Source organism: Schistocerca cancellata, chromosome 3 (assembly GCF_023864275.1).
Source record: "Schistocerca cancellata isolate TAMUIC-IGC-003103 chromosome 3, iqSchCanc2.1, whole genome shotgun sequence".
NCBI classification, from domain to species: domain Eukaryota; kingdom Metazoa; phylum Arthropoda; class Insecta; order Orthoptera; family Acrididae; genus Schistocerca; species Schistocerca cancellata.
The window spans coordinates 575,492,989-575,520,511 of NC_064628.1; the positions used below are offsets into that span (position 1 = coordinate 575,492,989).

The following is a 27,523-nucleotide window of genomic DNA, read 5'->3' on the forward strand; positions in this document are numbered from 1 at the left end:
ACACACTCTGCATCACAGAAACACATAGAAGCTTGCCTGTTATAAGGAAGAAGAAATCCGACACCAGCCAATACAAGCGCAAAATATATGCAATTACATTTATCAATTGGCGGCGAGAGATGGCTGAAACCATTTGTAAATCTGAAGTCATTTGCTGTTCGGGCTTTCCCTAACTGTATGTATCCTCTGCTTAAGTTTTCGTCCATTGTTGTTCGAGTTGCCTCAGTCTCCAATTTTGCCAAAATTTCTCCAACTGTCGAAAGGTGTCAATGTCAATAGCGGCTGTTTTTATCTATACATTTTATTTACAAATTCAAATGCTAGGATGGAGCCCGACAGCATCTCTCAAGCGGAGAGCGTACCGCGTTTTGAGACCTTTTGAGCCGATAAACTCATACATCAGGCATTCCTGCATTTATCAGTCGAAAGACGGTCATGTTTCAATATTTATGCAACGGATGCCTCATATTTATATACACAGAGTCCTTCATACTTCCAAGCCACAGCACAACTACTTCTACGCATGTCTGTTAAAATACGTGCATTGATTTTTGCGCTTAAAGCCAGCGATGTATTAACTCCCGGTGGTTACGTCACGCAGTCATGTGATGGCAAACAAGACACTAACGGGAAGCACACAGATCTTGAGTGACACATTCTCAGTGAGGAAGTTGAGATTGTGGCTTTCGGCTGGGAGCAAATAGAAATTTTTGAAATGTCGCTAAATACAGCACACGCCAACGGAGGCGTGTTAATTCATTCCGGAGAATGGTCAGTAGTGCTTCAGCGAATATCCATTCGTAGCAAGATAAGAACAAATTTGTGATATCGGTCTCGAATTTTCTGACATCACCTGTCAATATTTGTGTTGGAAACTCCCGTGTTCCCGTGCATTATTTCTTTAATTGCTCGTTATATTTGAATCCTGCATGCCCATTATATTTCCCTATAATTTGTAGACCGGTAACATCAACATTTGAGCAGTACTAACGATACCGAATTTGAGTAAGTGTTCTACAAAATTACGCAATAGTTAAAATTGAACTCAAATAATTGGTGTCATCTTGGTACTGAGATTGTATTGGTGGTTTCTGCCCCCCCCCCATTTTTTTGTATTTATAATTCTCGTGTCCCTCTTATGCACTTAAAATGAACTATGCTGAAAACAACGTACTTCTTTCAGATAGGGCTCAAACATTTATATTAACCTTTAAACATTTACCAATTTCCCATTTTTATTAAGTAGTGATATATGATATTCGTCGTTCTCGTGTATTCCCGAAATTTCTCGTCACATATAGAAGTGCAATGTTTTCAAATGTTTTGAACGTAGTTTGATATTGGGAAACAACAGCCTGGGCGTTATTCTGACTTAAGTAACATGGTCAAGATCCAAAACTAAGTATTTATTCTATAAATTGTTGTTCACTGCATCCATGGCGTGAGAAAAGCAATTGTGCCTGAAATACTATGATGTACCTGATATCTTCTTTATTTCTTAATATACAGTAATATATATATAAAAGTGTGTGTTACTGCTATGTAATTCAGTTTTCCTATATTTGTCACATTTTTATATGTTTATAATGTAACATATTAAACACACACGGAACGTATATATCAAACTAGGACTACTTCAGAACGTTTATTTTATATTCACCAGTTGGTTTCGCCATCTGAGCCCTGAACTGTACTTCAGATCAGTGCAGCACCACAACCAACGTTTTAATTGGACATATGATCACACTAACTGAAGACTGGTTTTACAGATTCTTTTCTACAATAATATAATTTGCAAAATTTATCTCATTAATGTACGTTTAATATGTAGGGCTGCACAATGATCTATTTAATCCTATGTTTTAGTGCCAGATTGATAGACATGACTATGGGTAGATTGTTTTGACCTGTTGACATAGTTCAGTGGAAGACAAAAAGTTCTTAGGATTTTGTGTCAGGTCAGTGTAGAAGATTATTCATTCAGATACATTGAAAACATCTTTCACTGCTCTCCTTGGTGCCGCTTGGACTCTGTTTAGCATTTGTTTCATAAGGAGCTCCAGAAAGCCATATCTTTCCAATGTTAAAAAAGTTACTTGTTTTGTCATAAAATATTCGAGCTAGGAAGTTGAAATTTTCACTGGTTATTTGTTGGAGTATTGGCTACAACTTAACACGGGTATTTTTTTAAAAATTAATTTTGTTGTTAGAGATTAATTATTTTATTTAATGAAAATTCACTGCTTTTGTGCCATTTTCTGTTTATATTGTAGATTGTATTTTATTGGTCCTGTTGTCTACATAGCAGCTTATGCATAAGACATTGGACAAGTCAAGTTATAAATATACAGGCTGAAAGTAATTTCAAGGCATTCACATTTAAGCTTACAGTAATACACTTTACACGTAAGTATTTATATAATACATTTCATAAATATTTAAATATTCTTCAATGGAGTAAAAGCAGTGATGCTGTAAATATGACTTTAGAGATTTTCCAAATGTATTGACCTCAGTGATAGCTTTTATGCTTTCAGGAAGTTTGTTATAAAGCTTAACTCCCATGTGAAAAGTACTTTTTTGGCACAGTGCTGTGCTGATTTGAATCATATGTAAGTTTCTGTTTTGTCTGGTAAAGTGCTCATGTATATCACAGTTTTTTTGTAGTCTCTGGTCCTTGCCTATTACATTTAATTTAAAGAACAAAAGGGTTTCCATAATGTATACACACGGTAATGGGGGAATACCAGATGTCTTAAACAGGGGTTTACAAGAGTCTCTAGGCTTGCACCCAAACAAGATTCTAATGGCCCTTTTTTGTAGTTTAAAAGTGCTATTAGCTATTTTAGAGTTTCCCCAGAGGGTGACCCCATATCTAAGACGAAAATGAAAGTACGCATGATATGCATTCAATACTGTTTTCTCACTACAGCATGATTTTAATGAACAAAGAAGATAACATGTTTTGCTCAGTTCTGCATTGAGATATTCAATATGCTCATTCCATCTGATGTTACTTTGCAGCCAAAGTCCTAAGAATTTGGTTTCAGTACTGTTACCAACTGGTTTGTCATTGATAGAGACTGATGGGATAAACATGTCCTTGTTAGGAACATTGTGGAATTTTAGAGCAACGGTTTTCTTACTGTTTATTACAAGCTGATTACTCTGTGCCCAGCTGCTAAGTTGTTTCATGACCGTGTTTACTGTCTGCTGTAACTGTTCGTCGTCTTTTAGTAGAATCGTGGTGTCATCTGCAAATATGATTGATTTGTGTGCATCAATATTTAAGCTTAGATCATTTATGTACAGAAGAAACAGAAGGGGTCCCAATACGGATCCTTGGGGTACACCACATTTTATTTGTTTATAAGTGATTAGATACAGTTTTTAGTTCAATATTTGTGTGCTTGACGCACACTGCCTGCATACGATTTGTCAGGAAGGAACTGATCCACTTGTTGGACAGACCTCGAATACCATGTCTTTCTAGCTTTGATAGCAGAATTTTATGGTCCACCATGTCAAAAGCTTTTGACAAGTCAATAAAGACTCCTATTGTTTCCTGTTTTTTGTCCATCAGGTTTAGGATGGAATTGATGCACTCATAGACAGCAGTTGTCATTGACCTCTTATTTCTGAATCCATGTTGTTCATTACATAGGATGCTGTTTTTATTTATAAATTTCATAAGTTTCTCATACATAACTTTTTCCAGTACTTTAGAGATGCAGGAGGAAATTGTGATGGGTCTGTGGTTATTTACATTGTCTTTATCCCCTTTTTTATATACAGGAATAACTTTTGATGTTTTTAACACATCAGGGAAAGTGCCTGCCTGAAGTGAGCAGTCGCATAAATGTGTGAGTACTTCAATTAGGTTTGATGCGCTCTTCTTTAACATTGTTGCAGGTATACCATCAATACCTGCCGATTTGGAATTTTTTAGTCCTTTTATTGCTTTAGCTACGTCATCTTGTGAAACAGAACTGATGTACATTGATCATCTACATGCACTTATTTTATATTCATTTGCCTGGATGCTCTTAAAGTTTGATTGTAACATATTTTCAGCAACACCTGTGAAAAAGTTGTGAAATGTGTTGGCTACTTCGAAGGGGTTTGTTACTTTTTTGGTTTTATGTGATAGTGTTATATTTTTCCAAGGTTGTCTGTATTCTCCACATTCTTTTTTTATAACACTCCACATAGCCTTTGATTTATTGGCTGAATTAAAAATGATTTCATCATTATGCATTATTTTTGCTGCTTTTCTTTTCTTAATATTTTGGAGTATTTTTTATAGTATGCGAGTACTACAGGTGAGGAATTTTTTGAGTTACATATTTCATGAAGTAGTCTTTTCTTCTGGCATGAAACCCTTATTCCCTTTGTGATCCAGCTGTTTGTTCTAGAGTTTCCCCGTATGGTTAATGTTTTCAGTGGGAATGCAAGTTCAAAGAAATGGGTTAGTGTATCAATGAATGTGTTGAATTTTTCATTTATATCGTTCATTTTGGGCACTCCTAGCCATTTTTCTTTCTGTAATAAGTTGTTGAAGTAGTTCACATTATGCTGATTATAGCTTCGATATGCTGTTCTAAAAGACATGTTGTTAATAATACTGCCTTGTACTTTTATGCTTAATATTTGAGCAAGATGATCACTAAAACCTGCATTGAAAATTTTTAGTGAGGTGTTGTGTAAACTCTTCTTTACTAGAAACTGATCAAGAGCTGTTTGACAAGTTTCTAATACTCGGGTAGCTGCTTGTACTTCAGCCTTTAAATTGTAGGACGTTGCAAGGTTCAAAATGGTCTCCCTATTTCCACTATTCGTGAGGAAGTCAATATTGAAGTCACCACAGATTATCAATTCACAATCCATTTTATTTACTTTATTTAGCAATGACTCCATTTTGTTTAAGAAAAGTTCAAAATTCCCGGACGGTGATCGGTAAACTGTAGCAATAACCAGGTTGAACTGAGTAATTTTTATAGCTGCAATTTCATAATCCTTTTTGACATTTGCCCTAGTTAAGTCAGGTAGTGTAATAAAATCTACATTATCCTTTGTGTAAATTGCTACTCCACCCTGCTTGCTGTTTTTCCTGCAGTAGTAAGCAGCCAAGACAAATTTGTTTTATTTTCGTATTCTGGATTAATTCTGGGTTAAGCCAGTGCTCAGAAATGCATAACACTGATATATCATTAAGTTCATGTGTTAATAGAACGTTAATTTCATCGATCTTATTACGCAGGGATTGCACATTATGGTGATAAATTTTTAGTTCGGGCGTATTCACGATTTGGTAATTGGGAATCATATTTACAGCATCACATACCTCTAGTTTAAATTAGGAACGTCAGCAGTGTTGTATTTTCGTTCTTCTTTTTTGTTTATTTTGTTTTCCTCGCTGTTGGAAGGATGTTCAGGAAGCTGATAAATTGTTCTATCCCTTACAAGTCTTTCTTTGATTATTTCACTAACACGATCACAAGCAAATCTTTTCCCTTCATAGTTCAAATGCGTTCCATGCTTCGTGTGCAGATTTCCATGCAGCTTGCTTATATCCAGTACATCGCACTTAGTGTATTGAGAACACAGTTTCCTTATTTTAATGTTTGTTTTCCGAATTTCTTTGTTTACACACGAACTATAAATCAGATCATGCCTATGAGGAAGTGTGGCAACTACTGTGTTTCTGCATTTATTAGCTTGTAAAAAATTCTGTAGCGTTTTCACGCAAACCTCTGCTTCATTTTTTGCCATGTCGTTTGAACCCATTATACAGACGATAGTCATTTTCTTGCATTAATTTCACCTGAGAGTTAATGTCTACAACATTTTTACATCCCGCTCCTGATTTCACTACACTAGTCACTGCTATGTCGCGATTTTTCTCACGGAGCATGCTGGATAGATTCCTGCCATGACTGTCTGTTAGTAATAGTACACTACTCTTTATCCCTGATGATCTGTGTTTGTTGTTGACATTATTTGAAAAAACGCTATTCATTTTCAGTTCACTGACTTTTTCAAATTCACGATCATTTGGAGAGTCGTTATCACAGTCACTTGTTTGCAAAACATGATATTTGTTTTTCTCCGAAAATGTGACAGTTTTATCAGACTTTGTTGTTCTTTTTGTAGTTGGAACACTATTTTTGTACGGCACTTTTACCCACTCGGACGATATATTACTTTTGTCTTGCATCACTTCACTTAGTGTTGGCTTCGATCTCAGATCCCGATTTTTCTTTCTTCAGAGTGTCAATATCGCTTCTTAAGGAACTGACTATGAATTGTAAGCTAGCAATTCGTTCTTTTAGCGTTGTTATTTCAGTGTTAAAATTCTTACAAACTCCCTTTTTAGCAGCATAACTATAACTATTTCTCAAGATTACCTTTTTAGTGCATTCCAGATCCATAGGATGGATTATCTTCATCTTCTACAAACTCCTCCTCCAGCTTCCTCATTGTCCTCCTCCTGTTTACACTGGCTTGTATTTCTAAACTATTTACAGCCCTGTCAGCAGCCTGAAACCATTCCTTGTCTAAAGCAAGCATCCAGAATGAGATTTTCACTCTGCAGTGGAGTGTGCGCTGATAGGAAACTTCCTGGTAGATTAAAACTGTGTGCCGGACCGGGACTCGAAAGTAGGAGATGAGGTACTGGTGGAAGTAAAGCTGTGAGGACGGGGCACGAGTCATGCTTGGGTAGCTCAGATGGTAGAGCACTTGCCTGCGAAAGGCAAAGGTCCGGAGTTTGAGTCTCGGTCTGGCACACAGTTTTAATCTGTCAGGAAGTTTCATAAAGCAAGCATCGTTCGTACCATGTTGAAACCTATCTTCATTACCATATTTTGAAATACTGTGCACCTTACAATATTGCCATCATTGAAAGTAGCAATAGCATCATACGCACCAAAGTGAAGTGTTTGTGTTCCAACAAACAGTCTTGGTGATTCTTGATCATTTTACACTATTTACGCTTTCATTGGGGCTTTGAGATTTTCCATGAGCACACTTTTCCAACAGTTCCTGTGCGGCTAAGTTTCTGAAAATAGGTTTTTCCATCCCCATTACTGCATCAGGCAAACTGTGTTTGTGAGTATACACTTCACCAGTTAGCAGTCCCTTGTTGTACTCACATCAACTCTTTTCTCCTTTGGGACACAAGTAATGATGGGGACTTTCATAGGTTGAAAAAGTATGGAAAAAAAGCCCAAACAGTCATCTTCATTTCGTGTGTGTTTTGCCTAATAGCCTTTCCACAATAGTTGTGTATTTTGTCAGTTACACTGTCAGGTACCCTTCCCTTCCCTTCCCTTCCCTTCCAACCCTTTACCATCACTGAGTTTTTGTTTTTTTGTATGAAACTTTGTGGCTGAAGTCTTGATCACATTTGTTTCTGTACATGTCCAAGCACTCAAATATCTGCACAGCACCACCGAAACTTTTACAATCACTGTCATCAAGGTAATTCACATAACACATACAACAGAATGTTGAGGTATACTAGCAGTAGCAACCACTTCCATTCCTCCACTACTGCCACTATAGTTAGCTGTGTAATAATTTTCATGTGTACCTTTATTTTTTCCTGGACACCTACAATATTTAGATATTACTGCTAGACATAAAACTTTCCTATATATACACCGGTGGCAGATACTACACCATGAAGAGACGTGTGTACCCATTTACGCCAAGTACCATTGAATGCTACAGTCAAGTCCCTATTAGCTTTGTTTTCTATTACTGCCTCTTCCACAGCTTTCTTCATAGATTCTATACAGATGACTTCTAATTTAGACCCTGTAAATCTATTATAGTTTGTAAACTTGGCTCGGGGATTTGGAAGATTCATCATGCCCCAGGAAACTGTACCTGCAGTAGCACCTTTACCAATTGTACGCAAGACGTAAACAAATCTAATGTTTTGTTCATAAATTTTGCTATCATTTCTTCACTTGCAGTTGCTGCAACGCTGTTCCAAAAAGGTAGTCATGTATGAAATGCTTACCACACTTCAGTTCCATTTCACTGGCAAGTCATAGATGATTTTTTTATAGTGAATTCCAGACTGACTTCACTGCACTTCCCCTACATCTTACATAGTTTGCAAAAATTCTGTTGAGAACTGACATATCAAATATTTCATTCGCATCTGATTCACCGATAAAACATTCACACTTTTCTCTAACTGAATCAGGCTTCATCTGTGAAGTAATTTCTTTCTCACTTTCATTGCAATGGGTAACTGTACCACCAAGTGAGGTTCACACATTTGGTTATCGTCTTTATTGTTCACGGTAATAACACATACCTTTGGCTTTCCAACATTTCTCCTTTTCTTAAAACTCTTCGGAGGATTTCTTGTCACTTTGTTTACCCATGATTATCCTTCAATAAAACAGAAACTTCAATGAACAGAATCCACAGTGAATATTTTTAGGATTGTGAAAGAGTAAGTAAACATGAAAAACATGACAATCGAGCAAGCGATATATATCGAACTGTCACAGGTTAGCCACAACACTTATTTTGTAAGCGCTTATTTTGTAAGCGCTTATTTTGTAAGCGCTTATTTTGTAAGCGCTTATTTTGTAAGCGCTTATTTTGTAAGCGCTTATTTTGTAAGCGCTTATTTTGTAAGCGCTTATTTGGTGGGCACTTATTTGGTGGGCACTTATTTTGTAAGCGCTTATTTGGCGGGCGCTTATTTGGCGGGCGCTTATTTGGCGGGCACTTATTTTCTCTCACATCACTAAAATGTACATGATGAGCATGTAGATTCCAGAGTAAAACATTTGACAGCTGTTTAACAGCACCACAGTGGGTCATACCCATTCAGAACATATTTAAAAAATCCAGAATGAGATTTTCACTCTGCAGCGGAGTGTGCGCTGATATGAAACTTCCTGGCAGATTAAAACTCTTAATCTGCCAGGAAGTTTCATATCAGCGCACACTCCGCTGCAGAGTGAAAATCTCATTCTGGAAACATCCCCCAGGCTGTGGCTAAGCCATGTCTCCGCAGTATCCTTTCTTTCAGGAGTGCTAGTTCTGCATGGTTCACAGAAGAGCTTCTGTAAAGTTTGGAAGGTAGGAGACAGGATACTGGCAGAAGTAAAGCTGTGAGTACAGGGCGTGAGTCGTGCTTCGGTAGCTCAGATGGTAGAGCACTTGCCCGCGAAAGGCAAAGGTCCCGAGTTCGAGTCTCGGTCGGGCACACAGTTTTAATCTGCCAGGAAGTTTCATATTTCACAAATATTTAAAAAATGGTTGTAGTCTTCTGAACTGAATAAATTATATATCAATTGAAAGGGGAAAGTATGTAGATTTTTAAAATGCAAAAATAAAAATTGATCATTTCATGATTTTGAACCTTTCCGGAGCCACTTAAGGAATGGAATCCAGTACAATGTTCCAAATGTCAAGTGTTTATCAGAGACAAGAATGTTGTCAGGAGTGTCACAGGGAAGTGCGATACAACTGCTCTTGTTCTTTATTCTGTATACATTAATATTCTACCAGATACTGTGTGTGGCAATATGCAACTCTTTACTGATGAATTGGAGTAAATGGGAAAGTACTGTCATTGACTTTGGAGGATACATGATGACTTAAACAGAATTTGTACATGGTGTGATGAATGTCACCGTGTTTTATATGTAGAAAAAGGCAAGATAGTGCAGATGAGAGGAAAAACACTATAATTTCCAAATACAGTATAAATCAAGTAAGTGGTTGGTAGTAAGGAAGGCGAATGGTAGACTTTTCTTTATTGGGCTAATTCTAGGAAGGTGTAGCTTATCTGTAAAGGAGATTGCATATAGAACACAGTTGCAACCCATTCTTTATTGCTTCTGGAGTTTGGGATTCTGACTAGATCTGATGAAAGGAAGAAATGAAAGTAATTTAGAGGTGTGCTGCTAGATTTGTTAAAAGTAGGTTCAGTTCAGACAATACATAAGTATTATAGAGATGCTTTGGGAACTCGAATGGGAATCCCTGGAAGGAAGCGGATGTTCTTTTCACAAGACACTACTGAGAAAATTTAGGGAAGCAGCGTTAGTGGCTGACTGCAGAATGATTCTACTGTAGCTTGTAGAGTGTGTATGTAGATGCAGGTGAACTTCTGTGTGGCATTGACATATGTCTGCAGGAAGACACTACCCATGGGTGGAAGCTGCTGATTTGCTGTACACTATCAGTCATCTCCCAGGATAGCACAGGCTACTGCTCTATAAATGTGTTTACTTCAAACTTTTTGATGGCACAGAAAGTGACATCATTAATCATCTGACAACCGGTACTACAAACTTGTTGTGTATGCAGTAGTCCGTCTTCTTAATCTGACAATTATTTTCTGGACAGGCTCCATTACCTTACCAGTAGCCAATGTACTCATTGCCTGCACTTAACCATCAAACTGGAACACACTGAGGAGCATTGGCTTTAAAATTCCCATCTAGATGTGAATATTTAGATTTTCTGTGGTTTCCTTTAATCATTTCAAGAGAATACTTTGCTCTCTCTGAAAAGGGATGGTCAGTTTCCTTCCCTATCATTACCCATTCAAAGTTTAGGTTCCATCTATAGTGACCACAATGACAGTGTGTTTTGAAATGCTTATCTTCCGTCCTCATGTGCTTGTCTAGATGTTTCAAGATGATCAGTCTTTCAGTTCCACCAAATGAAGAGTGGTGGGATATTGATTTGCCATCAATAATTCTATGATGGCTAATTCTAAATATGCAGTTGTTGAGGTCAACATGCAAAAAGTATATAGGTTTTTAAGTCAGACAAGGACAATCATGCACACACATTTCCCATTTGCCTTCTGACCAGATATCTTTGGTGCTACCATTCTCATCATTCAACCTCAAGTCACCTGTTTGATGCAACTTGGTAAATAATATGTAAACAAAATAATGTAATACTTACGAAAATATTTTGGGGTATTATGCTGGGGTCAGATGAATTTATTGTGGAATCACAATGTTTTGCCTCTTCTGTGGAGGATGTCTTGAAGGAGGGTGTAACTTTTTTGAGTGTCCAGTGCAGATTCTGGCTAGTTGCTAACTGACGTAAAATTCCATTTCCATATGATCCCATGCAGAGGCTTATCACATTTTTTGAAAACTCTAGCACAGTTGGCAGCTGTTGGTTGCTGTCATCTGCTATTTCTGTCACCCAGTGGTGGAAGATTGGTACATCTTTTTCAGCACTTTAATACAAATATCATTTAGTTTCATACCTTCCTCCTCTGGGTTAAAATTACTAAGGTATTCAGTAATCTAGCTGTGACCTCTGTATAGCTGCATGTAGCAATATCTTGCAGCTGCCAGTACCTGAGCTGTATAAAATCAAATAAAGCAATATCCTGGCTGAAAAGCATGATCTGCAACAGTTGATGTCAGTGTCTCCCCTCTGCAGTTGCCTTGGTGTTCCTCTATTATTATTGTTTCTATTTTTCTCAGACATTATTATTATTATTATTATTATTATTATTATTATTATTATTAGTAGTAGTAGTAGTAGTAGTAGTAGTAGTAGTATGATGCTTCTTCACAATTACACAGTATTCTGTAAATATCGGTAGAGAATTGCGCTGCTGAAAGTTCTTGGATATAAAACCACTGGATGCAGCTGTTAAACAGGCGGCAGTCTGGAAATTACTACTACTGTGGGATTATCTATTCTTATTAAATAATTTGAGGTTTCGGTGACTGTTCTTAGTGCCCTCTTAAAGCTACTAACTTAGACATCTGCTTTGACATAATGGTGTGTGCACACTGAAGTTGAACAGAATACTGACAATATTTATTTTATTTTGTTATATATTATCTTTTTGGAATATTGGTTGTGATTACTGAGTGACTGGTAGTGCAGAATTAATTTGAAAGGCGAGAATTTGGTTTAGATCTGGCAATGCCGGCCGGTGTGGCCGAGCGGTTCTAGGCGCTTCAGTCTGGAACCACACGACCGCTACGGTCACAGGTTCGAATCCTGCCTCAGGCATGGATGTGTGTGATGTCCTTAGGTTAGTTAGGTTTAAGTAGTTCTAAGTTCTAGGGGACTGATGACCTCAGATGTTAAGTGCCATAGTGCTCAGAGCCATTTGAACCAGATCTGGCAATGCCAAGAAATATGGTTTCATGGGGATAAATATAATTCTTGTTATGGCTTATGTTTTGGTACTGAATATCAATGAGTAGCTTCTGTCTGCCATTTTGACGGTATAGTGGGTCAGTGCAGGAGGGTGGTGGCAGGTTCAGTATTTGTTTTTGAATATGAACAAATAGGTTTCATATTGGATGCTATACATATCTATTTAATTTTTGTTTTTGCAAAATCATCTGATCTCAAGAAACAGAATCAGGGTAGTTAGAAGAAAAAAGAAACACATTTTAATAAGCAGCTGTAGGAATTTTCATCCAGATTGTATTACTCATAGAAATCTTGTGTTCCAGCATCAGTCACGATGCTACAGGTTGTTGTGCAGCTTTGCTTTTGTAGGTTGATAACTTATTTTGGCTCAGTGTGATAAACATGTTGAAGGAATGATTCAATTTCGGAGTATGACACTCAGTAGCACGCAGCCTCAGCTGCACTAGCAAACCATGTTCCAGTAGGATTACTGGTGAGTGAAACTTGTGTGATGAAAACTGTACATCATGTAAAATCCAAGTATTACTGGTATTTGTTGACCATTGAGCTCCCTTTGAATATTGTTAGTCTGGGAGACTACTTTCTGTGACAAAAGGAGAAAAGGAACTAGTCTCGCCATGCCTTTCATTGTAATTAGAAACAAGGGAGTCAGTCTGAACTAGTACTTGTAATGTACTGCTCCTTTTTTTTTCCACCTTGCGTTCTGTCTTGGACACAAAGTCTGCTCGAGATACCAGTCACTATCAGCAATGGCCAAACTATCAGACTGCTGTTTGGCTCTATCATGCATCATAGATTCTACGTTATAACTGCCAGCTTGACTTGACAGTCAAAATTTCGCAAGGCAAGGGCTATCAACCTTCAAAACTTTCTTAGGCTTTTGGACTAAATCCTAGAAAATATTTGGTTAATTTGTTGGATCAGCGAAATATAGGATCATCGCTAGTTGCTCAAAATCAGTCACAACAAAACACATTCCAACACTTAAAAAGCAGTAAAAGGAATAACTAAGTAAAGAGAAGGGACCTACATAAGATAAGTTATTTGACATAGTCCATTTTTTTGTTTTCTCCAAAAAAATTTCTGCTGAGAGGTACAGCCCTCTAAAGATAACACTGCGCTTACCATTTTGACGATGTGAATTTTGGAAATTTTTTTAAAATGCTGTATCTTTGCAACAGTGGTAGATATTTTGTTGGATTTTTTTTTATTTGAAAGGTAGTTGCTTTATAATTACAAAGAAATCCTCCATTTAGACTTATCTGTCAAATTTCTTTTACTACACCATTCTGAACTATTTATTTTAAATTTTTTTTATTTCTAAAATTTTATTTTTTCAATTTTTTCATTTAGCTCGAAGGTGTCTTCTGTTCTCAGTGGTAAGGTGGTATCATCATCCCAAGCCTTAATCTAAGTAAAGACCTAACATCTCTTGACAGCTAACAATCAGTTAGCCTTATCGATGTGCTCTGCAAACTGCTTGAAAGGATGGTTTCCCATAGGTCCTCCTTGGTTCTTAAGTCTTGGTGCCGTTTGTACCCCTCTCAATGTTATTTGCTGGAGGGATGATTCTCAACTGACCATGTGGTCCATTTGGAAACAGCAGTCTGATAGGCTTTTTATAAATGCCAGCACGCCATTGCGGTCTTTCTTGTGACCTATGTAATGCATATGGCACCACTTGGCACAGCCATATTTTGCTAACTCTCCCTGACCAGGCCCTTCAAGGCTCGATACCAATTTTTATTAGTCAATTTTTATCCCACTGGTTTTTCAGGTAGGTAATTCAGTCAGCTGTCCAAGGGAATGGCATCCCTCCAGGCTGTCTCCTCAGTGTCACGCTCTTCAGCGCCATCAATGCGTTGGTGACCCCGGGGCCACTGGTCACCCCTGTACTGTGTTTCAATGTTTTTTGCATTTGGCACAGCTCCCATTCAGTAGCATCGGCTGAGTGTGAGCTCCAAGGTGCCATCCGACTGGCCTCTACATACATACTTTCCCATAGTTTCCAGGTATCTCCTGCAAAAATGTGCAACATGTATTTCAACCATCATACCATGGTCCATCCTGCTCCACAACTCTTCTTGGGTACCCAGTGCGTGGAAGTTGTTGCACAGTCCCATTCTTTGGGCCTTCTTTTTGATAAAAAGCTGACTCTGCTGCTCCATATTTGTCAACTAAAGTCTAGGTTCATGCAAAAACTTAACACTCTGCTTCTTTGGCCACACCTCTTGGGGTGCAGATTGTGCTGTTTTTTCTGAATCTTTATTGGGCCTTGGTCTCATCCCAACTGGATTGTGCTTACCAGGTTTATGGTTTGGCAGTGGCTATGACTATGAAATTTTACGACACAATTAATGTGGTGACCGGTGCCTTCCAGACTTTCAACCTCCGTGCTCTTTAGTTCTGACATTACCAACTCTTGGTCTCCAATGTATTTACCATTCAACAATTCTGTGAGCATGCAATGTATCATATTATCTTTGCGTAAGAGTGGTGTCGACTTCCTTATACTCCCCCTTGGGTGGGGTTACCAGTAGGAATGCACACACAGCCCTCTGGCAGGATCTCTGCCTCTCCTCTGTAGATTGTGCTCCCTGTTTTTCATCACACACCACAGTCTGCAGGAGACCAGTAACAACTGTTCAGCACTACCCAATGACAAGACTTCTGGAGGAAGACTAAAACTTGTTGGCCACCAGTATTTGGTGGAGGGTGGTGCACAGAAAGCTTAAAAACTAGGCCCTCTTGCATCATGGTGCAATGATTGAAAAACGAATTGAAACCTTTGAGTCAGTTTGCAATAAGAAATAAAGTTATTGTAAAAAATACTATCCGCGTAAGACAGTGCCTATGGGAACCAGCAAATTGCCAGACAGCAGTAGTAGCCACAAAGGTGGGACATATTAAAACTAAAAATAAAACAAAAATATCAAATAGTAATAAGGAGAAAAGTGGAATAGAATATAGTTGTAAGAGATCAGTGGCAGGAAGTATTCGATAATCAAAGAAGCGGTAGATGCTATAAGAGGGCACAGAAAGAGGAGAAAAAGCAAGACTGCCAAAAATGAGAAAAACAAAGCCAGAAGAAGAGGGAGATATATAAAGAAGTAGGAAGACAACATAACATACAGAAAAAAAATAAATGTAAATTAGGATTGGAGAATCACAGTATATTAAATGAAACTAGGAAATAATATTTTTACAGGAACAATCAGGTATTGAGGAGTAAAAGCAGAAAATAAATTACAAGCAAATGCTGACCAGCGTTAACTGGGAAAACATCTCAGAGGCATAAGACAGTTTGGATTGCCAAAGAAAATGGTTGATTTAAGAAATGGTGCTGTACAAAAGGGGATCAGCAGTTAGGTGTTAAAGTGCAGTCAAGAAGTCAATCAAGAGATGGATCATCTACAACATGTGACTCCAAAAGGCAGATCAAAAGGGCATCGTAACTAATGAGAGTGTAAAAATGTTTACATCTGTGGACCACATAGCTGTAGTAATTTGAACAAAGACTTGCAGAAAATATACAATATCCAATGTGCTAGAAATGGTAGTCAATCAGTATTCAACAGAGAAGAAAACAAAAGTAGCATGCACACACATGCACAAAGCACAGAAGAGAAATTTAGCTAACATATTAATAGGTAATAAAAAAATACATTTATAGTGTTCAGGCAAAAGACATAATGAACAATATCATCACCATAGTCAGTTAGCATTATTTGGTATTTTTCCATTCTCCAGTGACACAAGATGTTGATTGTACCAACAATTTTATTTTACACGAATATCTTCCTCTTTTGAGTTGATATACCAGCAGTTTACATGGCAACCTATTCTCTGACATCGTAATTTATTGGTGCACTTAAGTGTGGTATGTTAGTACAACATTACCATTTTTTTCTACATGCCATTGTTTTCTTCGTTTTTCTCATCCAGCTCCTCTGTTCAAAGTTACACCCACAAGGAACATAAATATCTCACCTGTATAACACAGAACAAAATTACAGACATAAAGAAGAGACACTTTAAATAGTGCACAATACACAAATTTATTACTTGAGGATAAAATTAACAGGAGGGATTTAATCTAAATATTCGTAAAATACTAATTTGATAATTACTTACTGGTGAGAAGCTTCAACAATGAAAAAGCCAATGAGTGCAATTTTAAAAGTTTTCAGAAGAAAAATAATACCTTGTCTTTTGCAGAAAATACCTTGTCGTATCAAGGAAAATTATGTATGTATGTATGTATGTATGTATGTATGTATGCATGATGAGCATAAATGAAGAAGACACATGTTAGAAAATGAAGTCATTGGCAGATTTATGAAATTACAGTTTCTGAGGTTGCTTTATCACCTGCAGCAAATATCAAGTACTCTCCAAAAAAGTATGTTAACATTTTGTTACATTGCTCCTGTACAACAAGATTACATATTTCTGTTCCTTGATTCACTCTGGAGTGTCTGTATGATATCTGTAACACAATTAGCATAAAATATTGCTGATTCAAATAACAGGGGCACCACATCAAATGCATAAAAAATTTGAAATTGGGTGTGGGCTGCTAAACAGATACAACACTTTCTTGTTGTCAAATGTTTTGAATTGATAGTTAATCAGAGAGCTGAAGTACATTTAAGACTATAGTTAACATTTTCCTGAATGTCCTGTAGTTATAAATATAATGGATTAATAAATTAATGAAAATGAACACCCCCCCCCCCCCCCCTTTTCCTCCACCGCACTCTCACATTCACACACAAATTACAAACAGAATCAAAAGATTAAATCAGAATTATAATGGAAAACCTTGAATGTATGTCCAGGCATACTTGAATGTCTCAAAGTAAATACAGAAACGCAAAATCAGGCCAGCATGCATTAATGGCTACTGCAGTATCCCTTAATCCCCAATATTTGTAGTAGTTGTACTCGCCACCCAAGTGTCTAGACGTTTTCAGATTTCTGTCAGTTCATAACTAGGTAGCCAATTACTCAAGAACAATGTTATAGAGGAGAAATGAGACAGTAGATTTGCTGACTGCAGGAAATTAGGGAAGGCAATGAATCCGTGTCCTTTTATGAATGATATAGAAAGTGAATGTGCAGGCAATCGTCTACAAAAAAGCATCTTTGCTATCTTCCCATAGTTCTGATACTCCTAGCATATACGCTAAGCATTCACAAGGCATCCTCCCTCTCATTAAAACATATGATCCTGGATTAGAACTTTTTGCCTACATCCTCCTGCAGGATTTATACTGCTTTCCAGAATTCTTCATAAAATTTTTGCTGCATTGTAAAGTAATATTCAACTGTCAACCTACAAAGTAATCTAGCTCCTCATGCTTTAGCTATTTCCCATCTGATTGCTACGTGGATAAAATCTCCATGCAAGACTTACGCAAGATATTCCAAGCATGCTCTCAGCACATTCTATTTCAGTCAAATCCTTGGCACATATACACCATCAGACAGGGCTATCTATGAAAGCAACCATGTCATGTATTAACTTCTTTACAGTCACTGTGACCTTTCAAATTCATATGTTCACCAAAACAGATGTTCGCACACATGAATCACCATTGCCAAATTTTGCTCAAGGCAGCTTGGATTTACCAGTGGCAAAGCAACTACTTGGCACAGCATGATCACACCCCCCTGCAGGTCCGGGGGTTAGAATATGCCGAGGTATTCCTGCCTGTCGTAAGAGGCGACTAAAAGGAGTCCCTCCCCCTCAAGGGGTTGTTAGCGCCTGCACGACCTATATTTGCGGTCATTTTGGTTTTTCACTTCTTCTCGTTTATTCCTTCCTTTGGTTGGTTCCTTTCTTTGTTCTTCTCCATCTCACTGTCTTCCTTACTCTTTCCCTTGCCTTCTTCTCCTCGCCTTCTTCTTCTCCTCGCATTCTTCTTCTCCTCGCCTTCTTCTTCTCCTCGCCTTCTTCTTCTCCTCGCCTTCTTCTTCTCCTCGCCTTCTTCTTCTCCTCGCCTTCTTCTTCTCCTCGCCTTCTTCTCCTCCTCGCCCTCTTCTCCTCCTCGCCCTCTTCTCCTCCTCGCCCTCTTCTCCTCCTCGCCCTCTTCTCCTCCTCGCCCTCTTCTCCTCCTCGCCTCTTCTCCTCCTCGCCCTCTTCTCCTCCTCGCCCTCTTCTCCTCCTCGCCCTCTTCTCCTCCTCGCCCTCTTCTCCTCCTCGCCCTCTTCTCCTCCTCGCCCTCTTCTTCTCCTCCTCGCCCTCTTCTTCTCCTCCTCGCCCTCTTCTTCTCCTCCTCGCCCTCTTCTTCTCCTCCTCGCCCTCTTCTTCTCCTCCTCGCCCTCTTCTTCTCCTCCTCGCCCTCTTCTTCTCCTCCTCGCCCTCTTCTTCTCCTCCTCGCCCTCTTCTTCTCCTCCTCGCCCTCTTCTTCTCCTCCTCGCCCTCTTCTTCTCCTCCTCGCCCTCTTCTTCTCCTCCTCGCCCTCTTCTTCTCCTCCTCGCCCTCTTCTTCTCCTCCTCGCCCTCTTCTTCTTCTCCTCGCCTTCTTCTTCTTCTCCTCCTCGCCTTCTTCTTCTTCTCCTCCTCGCCTTCTTCTCTCTTCTCCTCCTCGCCTTCTTCTTCTTCTCCTCCTCGCCTTCTTCTTCTTCTCCTCCTCGCCTTCTTCTTCTTCTCCTCCTCGCCTTCTTCTTCTTCTCCTCCTCGCCTTCTTCTTCTTCTCCTCCTCGCCTTCTTCTTCTTCTCCTCCTCGCCTTCTTCTTCTTCTCCTCCTCGCCTTCTTCTTCTTCTCCTCCTCGCCTTCTTCTTCTCCTCCTCGCCTTCTTCTTCTCCTCCTCGCCTTCTTCTTCTCCTCCTCGCCTTCTTCTCCTCCTCCTCGCCTTCTTCTCCTCCTCCTCGCCTTCTTCTCCTCCTCTTCGCCTTCTTCTCCTCCTCTTCGCCTTCTTCTCCTCCTCTTCGCCTTCTTCTCCTCCTCTTCGCCTTCTTCTCCTCCTCTTCGCCTTCTTCTCCTCCTCTTCGCCTTCTTCTCCTCCTCTTCGCCTTCTTCTCCTCCTCTTCGCCTTCTTCTCCTCCTCTTCGCCTTCTTCTCCTCCTCCTCCTCGCCTTCTTCTTCTCCTCCTCCTCGCCTTCTTCTTCTCCTCCTCCTCGCCTTCTTCTTCTCCTCCTCCTCCTCCTCCTCCTCGCCTTCTTCTCCTCCTCCTCCTCCTCCTCCTCGCCTTCTTCTCCTCCTCCTCCTCCTCCTCCTCCTCGCCTTCTTCTCCTCCTCCTCCTCCTCCTCGCCTTCTTCTCCCTCCTCCTCCTCCTCCTCCTCCTCCTCGCCTTCTTCTCCTCCTCCTCCTCCTCCTCCTCGCCTTCTTCTCCTCCTCCTCCTCCTCCTCCTCGCCTTCTTCTCCTCCTCCTCCTCCTCCTCGCCTTCTTCTCCTCCTCCTCCTCCTCCTCGCCTTCTTCTCCTCCTCCTCCTCCTCCTCGCCTTCTTCTCCTCCTCGCCTTCTTCTCCTCCTCGCCTTCTTCTCCTCCTCCTCCTCCTCGCCTTCTTCTCCTCCTCCTCCTCCTCGCCTTCTTCTCCTCCTCCTCCTCCTCGCCTTCTTCTCCTCCTCCTCCTCCTCCTCGCCTTCTTCTCCTCCTCCTCCTCCTCCTCACCTTCTTCTTCTCCTCCTCTCCTCCTCCTCGCCTTCTTCTCCTCCTCCTCGCCTTCTTCTCCTCCTCCTCGCCTTCTTCTCCTCCTCCTCGCCTTCTTCTCCTCCTCCTCCTCCTCCTCCTCCTCCTCCTCGCCTTCTTCTCCTCCTCCTCCTCGCCTTCTCCTCCTCCTCCTCCTCCTCCTCCTCCTCGCCTTCTCCTCCTCCTCCTCGCCTTCTCCTCCTCCTCCTCGCCTTCTCCTCCTCCTCCTCGCCTTCTCCTCCTCCTCCTCGCCTTCTCCTCCTCCTCCTCGCCTTCTCCTCCTCCTCCTCGCCTTCTCCTCCTCCTCCTCGCCTTCTCCTCCTCCTCCTCGCCTTCTCCTCCTCCTCCTCCTCGCCTTCTCCTCCTCCTCCTCGCCTTCTCCTCCTCCTCCTCGCCTCTCCTCCTCCTCCTCCTCGCCTTCTCCTCCTCCTCCTCGCCTTCTCCTCCTCCTCCTCGCCTTCTCCTCCTCCTCCTCGCCTTCTCCTCCTCCTCCTCGCCTTCTCCTCCTCCTCCTCGCCTTCTTCTTCTCCTCCTCCTCCTCCTCCTCCTCCTCGCCTTCTCCTCCTCCCTCCTCCTCGCCTTCTTCTCCTCCTCCTCGCCTTCTTCTCCTCCTCCTCGCCTTCTTCTCCTCCTCCTCGCCTTCTTCTCCTCCTCCTCGCCTTCTTCTCCTCCTCCTCGCTCTTCTTCTCCTCCTCCTCGCCTTCTTCTCCTCCTCCTCGCCTTCTTCTCCTCCTATTCCTCCTCGCCTTCTTCTCCTCCTATTCCTCCTCGCCTTCTTCTCCTCCTATTCCTCCTCGCCTTCTTCTCCTCCTATTCCTCCTCGCCTTCTTCTCCTCCTATTCCTCCTCGCCTTCTTCTCCTCCTATTCCTCCTCGCCTTCTTCTCCTTCCTATTCCTCCTCGCCTTCTTCTCCTCCTATTCCTCCTCGCCTTCTTCTCCTCCTATTCCTCCTCGCCTTCTCCTCCTCCTCCTCCTCCTCCTCCTCCTCCTCCTCCTCCTCCGCCTCCTCCTCCTCCTCCGCCTCCTCCTCCTCCTCCTCCTCCTCCTCTCCTCCTCCTCGCCTCCTCCTCCTCCTCCTCCCTCCTCCTCGCCTTCTTCTCCTCCTCCTCCTCCTCCTCGCCTTCTTCTCCTCCTCCTCCTCCTCCTCGCCTTCTTCTCCTCCTCCTCCTCCTCCTCGCCTTCTTCTCCTCCTCCTCCTCCTCCTCGCCTTCTTCTTCTTCTCCTCCTCCTCCTCGCCTTCTCCTCCTCCTCCTCCTCCTCGCCTTCTTCTCCTCCTCCTCCTCCTCCTCGCCTTCTTCTCCTCCTCCTCCTCCTCGCCTTCTTCTCCTCCTCCTCCTCCTCCTCCTCCTCCTCGCCTTCTTCTCCTCCTCCTCCTCCTCGCCTTCTTCTCCTCCTCCTCTTCCTCCTCCTCCTCGCCTTCTTCTCCTCCTCCTCCTCCTCCTCACCTTCTTCTTCTTCTCCTCCTCCTCCTCCTCCTCGCCTTCTTCTCCTCCTCCTCGCCTTCTTCTTCTCCTCCTCCTCCTCCTCCTCCTCCTCGCCTTCTTCTTCTCCTCCTCCTCCTCCTCCTCCTCCTCCTCGCCTTCTCCTCCTCCTCCTCCTCGCCTTCTCCTCCTCCTCCTCGCCTTCTCCTCCTCCTCCTCGCCTTCTTCTCCTCCTCCTCCTCGCCTTCTCCTCCTCCTCCTCGCTTCTTCTCCTCCTCCTCCTCGCCTTCTTCTCCTCCTCCTCCTCGCCTTCTCCTCCTCCTCCTCCTCGCCTTCTTCTCCTCCTCCTCCTCGCCTTCTCCTCCTCCTCCTCGCCTTCTCCTCCTCCTCCTCGCCTTCTCCTCCTCCTCCTCGCCTTCTCCTCCTCCTCCTCGCCTTCTCCTCCTCCTCCTCGCCTTCTCCTCCTCCTCCTCGCCTTCTCCTCCTCCTCCTCGCCTTCTCCTCCTCCTCCTCGCCTTCTCCTCCTCCTCCTCGCCTTCTCCTCCTCCTCCTCGCCTTCTCCTCCTCCTCCTCGCCTTCTCCTCCTCGCCTTCTCCTCCTCGCCTTCTCCTCCTCCTCCTCGCCTTCTCCTCCTCGCCTTCTCCTCCTCGCCTTCTCCTCCTCGCCTTCTCCTCCTCGCCTTCTCCTCCTCGCCTTCTCCTCCTCGCCTTCTCCTCCTCGCCTTCTCCTCCTCGCCTTCTCCTCCTCGCCTTCTCCTCCTCGCCTTCTCCTCCTCGCCTTCTTCTCCTCCCCCTCCTCCTCCTCCTCCTCCTCCTCCCCCTCCTCCTCCCCCTCCTCCTCCTCGCCTTCTTCTCCTCGCCTTCTTCTCCTCGCCTTCTTCTCCTCGCCTTCTTCTCCTCGCCTTCTTCTCCTCGCCTTCTTCTCCTCCTCCTCCTCCTCGCCTTCTCCTCCTCCTCCTCCTCCTCCTCCTCCTCGCCTTCTCCTCCTCCTCCTCCTCCTCCTCCTCCTCCTCCGCCTTCTCCTCCTCCTCCTCGCCTTCTCCTCCTCCTCCTCGCCTTCTTCTCCTCCTCCGCCTCGGCACACACGTACCCCTTGGTATAGGCCAGGCCCAGGGAGGGGTGATTGCCTGAGCTGATACCTTCTGACCATGCCGATTGGTCCCTCTGTCTGTTTCTTGGGAGGTGTGACCTGAGGTGTAAACATTCACCTAAGGCAGGAGTGCCCTCTGAGAGGGTCCCCACAAGGAAGGAGCGCGCCATCGGAGACGCTGGCAATCTTGGGAGATTCCTCCGCAATGGATTTCTCTTCTTCTTCTCTCTCAACTTCTGCCCACAAACTGAAACTTGACCATCCACCAGTGACAAAAGTACTACCGCCTGCCCCACAGTTCCTCGATCTGAGGACGGAAAGGATTTTTCCTCTGTCAACCCTTTCGTTATCCAGAAGGGCGTAGATGCCATAGCCGGATCGGTCAAGTCTTGTACCAGGTTGTGTAATGGTACCTTGTTACTAGAAACTGAGAGCGCCTTTCAGGCACAAAAACTGCTTCGGGCCACACTCCTGTACACATTCCCTGTCCGGGTGGAGGCTCACCGCACTTTGAATTCGTCTCGTGGTGTGGTATGTACTACATCACTTGACGGATTGGCTGACGAGGAGATTCAGTCTTTCCTCGCTGAGCAGGGCGTGACGGCTGTCCATAGGGTCATGAAAAAGGTAAACAATGACCTTGTACCGACCCGGACACTTTTCTTGACCTTTGATGGTGTTTAGCTGCCGTCGCGCATCAAATCGGGCTACGAGGTTATTTCTGTTCGCCCCTATGTACCGTCACCTACGCGCTGCTACCAGTGTCAGCGTTTTAATCACACTCACCAGTCTTGTTCCAATGCGGCTAAATGTGTCACTTGTGGCAGGGATGCCCATGAGGGTGACTGTCCACCTCCTTGTGTGAACTGTCAGGGTGACCATGCAGCGTCCTCCCGCGACTGTCCCATCTACAAGGAAGAACGCTGTATACAAGAAATTCGGGTCAAAGAGAAAGTGTCCACCTCTGCTGCTCGCAAGTTATTTGCTAGTAGGAAGCCCACGCTGCTCCCAGCGGGGAAATACAGTACTGTCCTTGCCTCTCCTCGGACTACCAGGGAGGTGGCGACACAGACATGCGATCTGACCTTCAGCACCACGATCGTCCGTTCGGCCAGTGCTAAGATCGCGCGGTAGACGTGTCCTCTTCCTCCTGTCACCCCTCAGACACAAGCACCTTCATCAGCTTCTGCCAAGACGAAGACCCAGAAGTCAGATGCACGGGCCTTCAAGAAGGAACCGTCCCGTGCAGACTTCCTACGTACCTCGAACTCCCAGCCATTGACCAGTACTTCCACTAAACGACCTTCCAGGAAGGCGCATAGGAAGTACAGTTCTCCTTCTCTGCCACGGCACATTTCTTCTCCTGCGCCACCCAGCAGTTGCCGCCCCAGGCCGTCATCTGTTTCGCCTGGCCGCACCGCTGGTAGCCGAACATCTGGCCGTTCACCTGCAGAGGTAGCTCCCCCTCCCGGCCATCTTAACAAGATGGCCGATGAACCTATAGAACCAATGGACAATGACTGTCCGCCTACTGATAGCGGCGGCAGTGCTCGCTCGAAGCCAGGCCCTCAGCGGCCTTCGAGGTGACCCCTTATTTCATCTTCCTTTTCTTCTCACGATGGCACTTATTCACTGGAATATTCGCAGCATTTGCTCCAACTGAGAGGACTTAAAGTTGCTGCTCCGCTTGCACCGTCCGCTCGTCGTAGCCCTCCAGGAAACAAAGCTACGCCCATGCGATCAAATTGCCTTGGCACACTACACCTCTGTGCGTTTTGACCTACCCCCTGTGGTAGGTATTCCGGCTCATGGAGGGGTTATGTTGCTGGTCCGGGATGATATTTACTACGATCCCATCACATTGCACACCGGCCTGCAGGCAGTTGCCGTCCGAATTACTCTCCCCACTTTTACATTTTCCATTTGTACCGTTTACACTCCATTGTCGTCTGCCGTTACCAGGGCAGACATGATGCATGATGCAGCTACGTGCACCATTTTTGTTAACTGGAGACTTCAATGCCCACCATCCCCTTTGGGGCTCTCCAGCATCCTGCCCGAGGGGCTCCCTGTTAGCAGACCTTTTCAACTAGCTCAATCTTGTCTGCCTCAATACTGGCACCCCTACTTTTCTTTCGGACGCATCTCACACCTATTCCCATTTAGACTTCTCTATATGTACTACCCAACTTGCACGCCGGTTTGAGTGGTATGCACTTTCTGATACATATTCGAGCGACCACTTCCCGTGTGTTATCCATCTCCTGCATCATACCCCCTCTCCGTGCTCAACTGGTTGGAACATCTCCAAAGCAGACTGGGGGCTCTTCTCTTCCAGGGCGACCTTTCAGGATCAAGCCTTCACAAGCTGCGGTAGTCAGGTTGCACACCTCACAGAAGTCATTCTCACTGCTGCTGAATATTCCATCCCTCACACTACTTCTTCTCCACGTCGCGTACCGGTCCCCTGGTGGACCGCAGCGTGTAGAGGCGCTTTACATGCTCGTCGACGTGCTTTACGCACCTTTAAACGCCACCCTACAGTGGCGAATTGTATCAATTATAAACGATTACGTGCACAGTGTCGTCGTATTCTTAAAGAAAGCCAGCTGGGCTGCTTTCACAAGCACCTTCAACAGTTTTACTCCTTCTTCTGTTGTCTGGGGTAGCCTGCGCCGGCTATCTGGCACTAAGGTCCATTCACCAGTTTCTGGCTTGACGGTCGCGAATGATGTCCTTGGGGCCCCTGAGGATGTCTCCAATGCCTTCGGCCGCTTTTTCGCAGAGGTTTCGAGCTCCGCTCATTACCACCCTGCCTTCCTCCCCCGAAAACAGGCAGAGGAGGCTAGGCCACCTAACTTCCGCTCCTCGAATCCTGGAAGTTACAATGCCCCATTCACCATGTGGAAACTCGAAAATGCACTTGCCCGGTCACGGTCCTCCGCTCTAGGGCCTGATTCTATTCATATTCAGATGCTGAAGAACCTTTCTCCTGCGGGTAAAGGTTTGCTTCTTCGTACTTACAATCGCACCTGGATTGACGGAAATGTTCCCGCATGCTGGCGCGAGTCTATTGTTGTACCGATTCCTAAGCCGGGGAAGGACAAGCACTTACCTTCCAGTTATCAACCCATCTCGCTTACCAGCTGTGTCTGTAAGGTGATGGAGCGAATGGTTAACTCTCGTTTGGTTTGGCTGCTCGAATCTCGACGCCTACTTACCAATGTACAATGTGGATTTCACAGGCGCCGCTCTGCTGTTGACCATCTGGTTACCTTGTCGATCTTCATTATGAATAACTTCTTGCGGAAGCGCCCGACTGCGGCTGTGTTCTTTGATTTGGAGAAGGCTTATGACACCTGTTGGAGGGCGGGCATTCTCCGCACCATGCATACATGGGGCCTTCGCGGTCGCCTCCCTCTTTTTATTCGTTCCTTTTTAATGGATCGACAGTTCAAGGTACGTGTGGGTTCTGTCCTGTCAGACACCTTTCGCCAGGAGAATGGGGTGCCACAGGGCTCAGTTTTGAGTGTCGCTCTCTTCGCCATAGCGATCAATCCAATAATGGATTGCCTCCCAGCTGATGTATCAGGCTCCCTTTACATGGATGATTTTACCATCTATTGCAGCGCGCAGCGTACATGTTTCCTGGAGCGCTGTCTCCAGCGTTCTCTTGACCATCTTTACTCCTCGAGTGTCGCCAATGGCTTCCGTTTTTCTGCCGAGAAGACGGTCTGTATTAACTTCTGGCGCTACAAAGTGTTTCTCCCACCGTCCTTACGACTCGGTCCCGTTGCTCTCCCATTCGTGGAGACAACAAAATTTTTAGGTCTTACATTTGACAGGAAACTTAGCTGGTCTCCACATGTGTCATATTTGGCTGCCCGTTGTACCCATTCTCTAAATGTCCTCCGTGTTCTCAGTGGTATGTCGTGGCGAGCAGATCGAACCGTCCTACTTCGCCTATATCGGTTGATCGTCCGCTCCAAGCTGGATTATGGGAGCTTCGTATACTCCTCTGCACGGCCGTCCATCTTACGCCGCCTCAACTCCATACAACATCGGGGTTTACATCTTGCGATCGGAGCGTTTTGTACTTCTCCCCTCGAGAGTCTTCATGCTGAAGCCGGTGAATTGCCACTCACCTACCGGCGCGATATACTGCTTTGTCGGTATGCCTGTCGGCTACTGTCAATGCCCGACCACCCGTCTTATCGTTCCTTTTTTGACAACTCTCTCAACCGTCAGTACGGGTTGTATGTCTCTGCCCTGCTACCCCCTGGAGTTCGCTTTCGTCGCCTCCTTCAACACCTTGATTTTTCACTTCCTGCAGCCTTTCAAGTGGGCGAGAGCCAAACGCTACCTTGGTTCAGGTTCGCGTTCACCTTGACCTCAGCTCGCTCCCAAAGGAGGTTACCCCCGGTTCGGTATACCACTCCCATTTTGTCGAACTTCGTTCGAAGTTCATTAATATGACCTTCATTTATACAGATGGCTCTAAGACCAATGAAGGGGTCGGGTGTTCTTTTATTGTCGGGGCACAAAGTTTCAAATACCGGCTCCATGGCCATTGTTCGGTCTTCACAGCTGAGCTCTTTGCCCTCTACTAGGCTGTTCTTTACATCTGCCGCCACCGACATTCTGCTTATGTCATCTGCTCAGATTCCCTGAGCGCCATCCAGAGCCGCAGTGATCCGTATCCGGTTCACCCTTTCGTGCACCGGATCCAACGCTCTCTTCAGCAGCTGGTGGACGACGGTTCTCCGGTTAGCTTTATGTGGGTTCCTGGCCATGTCAGTATCCCTGGGAACGAAGCTGCAGATGCCGCGACCAAGGCTGCTGTCCTCCAGCCGCGGACAGCTTCTTGTTGTGTCCCTTCATCAGATTGTAGCAGGGTCATTTGTCGGCACATTTTATCGGTGTGGCATGCCGATTGGACTGCACTTACGGACAACAAGCTTCGGGCCTTGAAACCTCTTCCCACGGCTTGGACGTTCTCCCCACGCCCTTCTCGGCGGGAGGAGGTCGTTTTGGCCCGGTTACGAATTGGACACTGCCGGTTCAGCCATCGCCATCTGCTGACGGCTGCGCCAGCGCCTTTCTGCCCATGTTGGCAATTGCTGACGGTCCGCCACATTTTAACGTCCTGTCCAGATTTTAATACACTGCGTGTTGATCTTGGCCTGCCATGT

The 27,523-nt window shown here is 44.0% G+C and overlaps 2 protein-coding genes across 2 annotated transcripts in view; one reads left to right on the top strand and one right to left on the bottom strand.

Annotated features, from left to right (window-relative positions):
• Positions 1-529, bottom strand: part of LOC126175423 (equilibrative nucleoside transporter 4) — a 176,084-nt gene extending 175,555 nt beyond the window's left edge. The window contains exons 1-2 of the mRNA XM_049922222.1: positions 363-529; positions 37-253 (exon numbers count right to left, since the gene is read on the bottom strand). Coding sequence (XP_049778179.1) covers positions 37-253; positions 363-396 — 251 coding nt within the window. The 5' untranslated portion in view covers positions 397-529. The remainder of the gene's footprint in view (positions 1-36; positions 254-362) is intronic.
• Positions 530-619: 90 nt separating this feature from the next.
• LOC126175425 (WW domain-binding protein 2) overlaps positions 620-27,523 on the top strand; it is a 129,037-nt gene continuing 102,133 nt past the window's right edge. Inside the window, exon 1 of the mRNA XM_049922223.1 lies at positions 620-771. Coding sequence (XP_049778180.1) covers positions 716-771 — 56 coding nt within the window. The 5' untranslated portion in view covers positions 620-715. The remainder of the gene's footprint in view (positions 772-27,523) is intronic.